Raw genomic sequence first — 5000 nt, 5'->3', positions numbered from 1 at the left:
CACACACACACACACACACACACTGATGGTCAGACACACACACACACACACACACACTGATGGTCACACACACACTGATGGTCAGACACACACACACACACAGATGGTCACACACACACACACACACACACACTGATGGTCAGACACACACTGATGGTCACACACACACACTGATGGTCAGACACACACACACACACACACACTGATGGTCACACACACACTGATGGTCAGACACACACACACTGATGGTCAGACACACACACACTGATGGTCAGACACACACACACACACACTGATGGTCAGACACACACACACACACACTGATGGTCAGACACACACACACACACACACACACACTGATGGTCACACACTGATGGTCAGACACACACTGATGGTCACACACACACACTGATGGTCAGACACACACACACACACACACACACTGATGGTCACACACACACACACTGATGGTCAGACACACACACACTGATGGTCAGACACACACACACACACACACACACACACACACACGGATGGTCAGACACACACACACACACACACACACACACACACACACTGATGGTCAGACACACACACTGATGGTCAGACACACACACACACACACTGATGGTCAGACACACACACACACACACACACACACACACTGATGGTCAGACACACACACACACACACACACACACACACACTGATGGTCAGACACACACACTGATAGTCACACACACACACTGATGGTCACACACACACACACACACACACTGATGGTCAGACACACACACTGATAGTCACACACACACACTGATGGTCACACACACACACACTGATGGTCACACACACACACTGATGGTCAGACACACACACACACACACACTGATGGTCAGACACACACCAGGGCTCCAAACTGCGACTAAAATGGTCGCATTTGCGACCAAAAATATTTATTTGCGAGTGAAATTTCTGCCAAGGTCGCCATTGGCGACAATACAAATTTACTCCCTTTGATTGTAAAATTTGCATCCTATGTGCATGTTTTATTACCAGTAGCCTATCCTAGGGGTGTGCGATATGACGATTTTTGATCATGGACGATTAAAATGTCTCCACGATCTGCTTTTGAAGAAATATCGTAGAATCGTGCATTCTAGTTGCTGTTCTGGCGCCTGTGTCCCAACATACTGAACAACGCGACGTATATTCACATGAAATGTTAACGCAGCGGAACGGGACACTGCAGTTCACAAAAGTTATTAATTTGCATGTGCTTTAATGCCTTGTCGGTTAAACATTTAATTCGCGTGCTTTCGAGTCTTATTGTGCTAATACTGTTAAATACACACAAGGTTTACATAAACAAAGTCGGTTATGTCTAAAGTGAAAGCAAACTTGAGAAAATTGAGAGAAAATCTGCTTGTCAAATGCGTGTACATTAGACGTGTCGCGCTCAGCTCTTAAAGAGACAGTAGCAATAGTAAACACGCTGCCGCTTGTCCTTAAAGGGATAGTTCACCCAAAAATAAAAATTATCTAATTATTTACGCACTCTAATGTTGTTCCAAAACTGTATTAATTTCCTTCTAATATTTTCTAATATTAATAATTTGAAGAATGTGGGTAACCAAACAGTAGCTGGTCCCCATTGACTTCCAAAGGAGAAAAATATACTATGGAAGTCACTGGGGACATCAACTGTTTGGTTACCCACATTCGTCCAAATAACTTTTATTTTCAACAGAAGAAAAAAAAATTATTCAAGTTTAAAACAACTTGAGAGAGTAAATTATGACAATTTGAATTTTTAGAACTATCCCTTTAATGTTAATGAAACAACAAAATGCAAAGAGAAAATTACTCACTGCTCTTGACTGATAATTTTAATAGTAGCTTTGATAAGTATCAATTTATAATTTATACAGTGAAGTCTATGTTTTGTTTTATTTTCATTTTTTGTTAATTTAATTACTTTCTTCAATGCTACTGTTAAATACACCTACTGTAGCTGAAAACAAAACACTCTTTATTTCATTTGTATATTAAGTTGTGTATGTGTAATGTTTATCTTTGATCTGAATATTTAATAACAAAGAAAATAATGACTACATTTTTTATCTTCGCCCCTTTCTGCCATTCTTTTTTATTTTATATTTTGTTACCTAAGGCTTTGTTTTTAAAATATGGACATTAGTTTGGCTGTAATGCTCAGTCACAAAATAGTAAAACCAACATAAAAAAGAATCGTGATAAAATCGTGAATTGTGATTTTCCTGAAAAAAATCGTGATATGATATTTTTGCCATATCGCCCACCCCTAGCCTATCGCTTCATTTGTTTTGTTAACGTCATGAAACGAGATGCTTTGCGTGAACGTTTCACTGAGTGAAAGCGCCAAAATATGAACTTATGAAATAGTTCATAAGTCGGAAGTGACATTCAGTTACCAAATAAGCTCCAGTTCCCAGAACATTCACAAGATGAAAATGCTGAAACTGTAAGAAGAGGAGAGACATGCACACAACAGGGTGACTAAAAGTAAGTGCATTGTTATGTGGCTCTTAAAAAAAATATTTGGCGCCTGTTTTTTTCCCCTATAGGAGCCATTGGCTCCTTAATTGATTTTTTTGTTTGGAGCCCTGCACACACTGATGGTCAGACACACACACACACACACTGATGGTCAGACACACACACTGAAAGTTAGACACACACACACTGATGGTCAGACACACACACACACACACACACACTGATGGTCAGACACACACACTGATGGTCAGACACACACACACACACACACACACACACTGATGGTCAGACACACACTGATGGTCAGACACACACACACACACACACACTGATGGTCAGACACACACACTGATGGTCAGACACACACACACACACACACACACACTGATGGTCAGACACACACACACACACACACACACACACACTGATGGTCAGACACACACACACTGATGGTCAGACACACACACACTGATGGTCAGACACACACACACACACACACACACTGATGGTCAGACACACACACACACACACACACTGATGGTCAGACACACACACACTGATGGTCAGACACACACACACACACACACACTGATGGTCAGACACACACACACACACACTGATGGTCAGACACACACACACTGATGGTCAGACACACACACACTGATGGTCAGACACACACACACACACACACTGATGGTCACACACACACACACACACACACACTGATGGTCAGACACACACACTGATGGTCAGACACACACACACTGATGGTCAGACACACACACACACACACACTGATGGTCAGACACACACACACACACACACTGATGGTCACACACACACACACACACACACTGATGGTCAGACACACACACTGATGGTCAGACACACACACACTGATGGTCAGACACACACACACACACACACTGATGGTCAGACACACACACACTGATGGTGACTCATGGTTTACCCTGAAGCAGGACGTGTGGCTGATGATGTTCAGCTCCTCTAAGATCATCTTCCCGTCTCCAGCGATGGGTTTCCCGCAGACCGTACAGGCGTCGCGACTGCTGACCCTACAGAGAGATCTTACAGTACGCTGGATAATATAATAACCTCTGATCATTAGCCTCATTAACCCCTGACCTGCTGGACTGTAGCGTCTGTAGAGGCGAGCGTAGGGTCGGCGGTGCAGCGGGAGTCTCCGTGTTAACAGTCCTGACCTGCGCTCTGATATCAGGAGAAGAACACACATGCATATTTACACAGATGAGTCTATGACAATCAGTTTGTTCGGAATTATGAGTTATCATCATGTCTGCACTCTAAAAAATATTGGGTTATTTTTTCTACCCAAATCCTGGGTTGAGCCTTTTGGGTACATTTTTTTCAGTGTTTGGGTAGTGTTTGTGTAACCCAGACCCACGGATATTGTGTAATTCGTCTTCTTTGCCCTGAATAACGCGTGAGGTTCTCGTACCTCGCTGAGGGTTTCTCTGCCGGTCTCGAGCTCAGACTCTCGTCCAGCGCTGAAGATGTTTTAGTGTTCGTGACGGTCGTCCTGTTTGATGGACAGAACAATCAGAGACCCTGAAGCAACATCAGGTGTGTGTGTGTGTGTGTGTGTGTGTGTGTGTGTGTGAGTGTGTGTGTGACACTTACTGAGACTGAAGCGGTGTCGAGGACTTCAGTGTAGAGACAGACACACTTTCACTCCTGAGAACAGAGAACAACATCAGGTGTGTGAGTGTGTGTGTGTGTGTGTGTGTGTGTGTGTGTGTGTGTGTGTGTGTGTGTGTAAGAGGAGGAAGAGTGTGTGTGTGTGTGTGTGTGTGTGTGTAAGAGGAGGAATGACAGGTTTCTAATGACTTGTTACTTACTACTGACTCAGGGAACTGTGCGATTCTAATTTTATTAGATCTTTCGGCTGCATTCGATACCATAGACCATAAGATCTTGATTACACTCTTGTGTTGGCATTAAGGGTACTGCGTTGGCATGGTTTAAATCGTATTAGTCTGAAAGAACTATCTCAGTTCGCCTTGGAGGATTTGCCTCCTCAACGGCTTCTTTCTCGTGTGGGGTCCCCCAGGGCTCCATTTTGGGGCCTATTTTGTTCGCCCTGTATTTGCTCCCCCTGGAACATATTTTTAGGAAATCTGATATCTCTTTTCATTGCTATGCAGACGACATGCAAATTTATCTGCCTTTGAAAAGAAAAGACACTCCTACGTTAGCGCCTCTATTACGGTGTCTTGAGGAAATTAAGGCCCTGAAACTTAATGAAAATAATGAAAATAAAACCGAAGTCATGCTGTTTACGCCGGGTGGCACTTATGAATCCTTACAGTTGGATCTTGGGGAATTGAATCCACTAGTGAAACCTTATGTTAAAAATGTAGGTGTTATTATGGACTGTGATTTTAAATTAAATAGATTAACTTGGTAGTTAAATCTAGTTT

General features: G+C 42.9%; 1 protein-coding gene across 1 annotated transcript in view; it reads right to left on the bottom strand.

Annotated features, from left to right (window-relative positions):
* The window catches only part of LOC311092824 (uncharacterized protein), a 22665-nt gene that overhangs the window by 1379 nt on the left and 16286 nt on the right, over window positions 1-5000 (bottom strand). The window contains exons 18-21 of the mRNA XM_084129786.1: window positions 4201-4254; window positions 4019-4099; window positions 3685-3768; window positions 3509-3614 (exon numbers count right to left, since the gene is read on the bottom strand). Of these exons, the coding sequence (XP_083985912.1) occupies window positions 3509-3614; window positions 3685-3768; window positions 4019-4099; window positions 4201-4254 (325 nt within the window). The remainder of the gene's footprint in view (window positions 1-3508; window positions 3615-3684; window positions 3769-4018; window positions 4100-4200; window positions 4255-5000) is intronic.

Source organism: Abramis brama (genome assembly GCF_963993115.1).
Source record: "Abramis brama genome assembly, chromosome: 11".
In the NCBI taxonomy this organism is placed as follows: Eukaryota; Metazoa; Chordata; class Actinopteri; order Cypriniformes; family Leuciscidae; genus Abramis; species Abramis brama.
The sequence above is the reverse complement of the archived record's forward strand: the minus strand, read 5'-3'. Positions and strand labels throughout refer to the sequence as shown.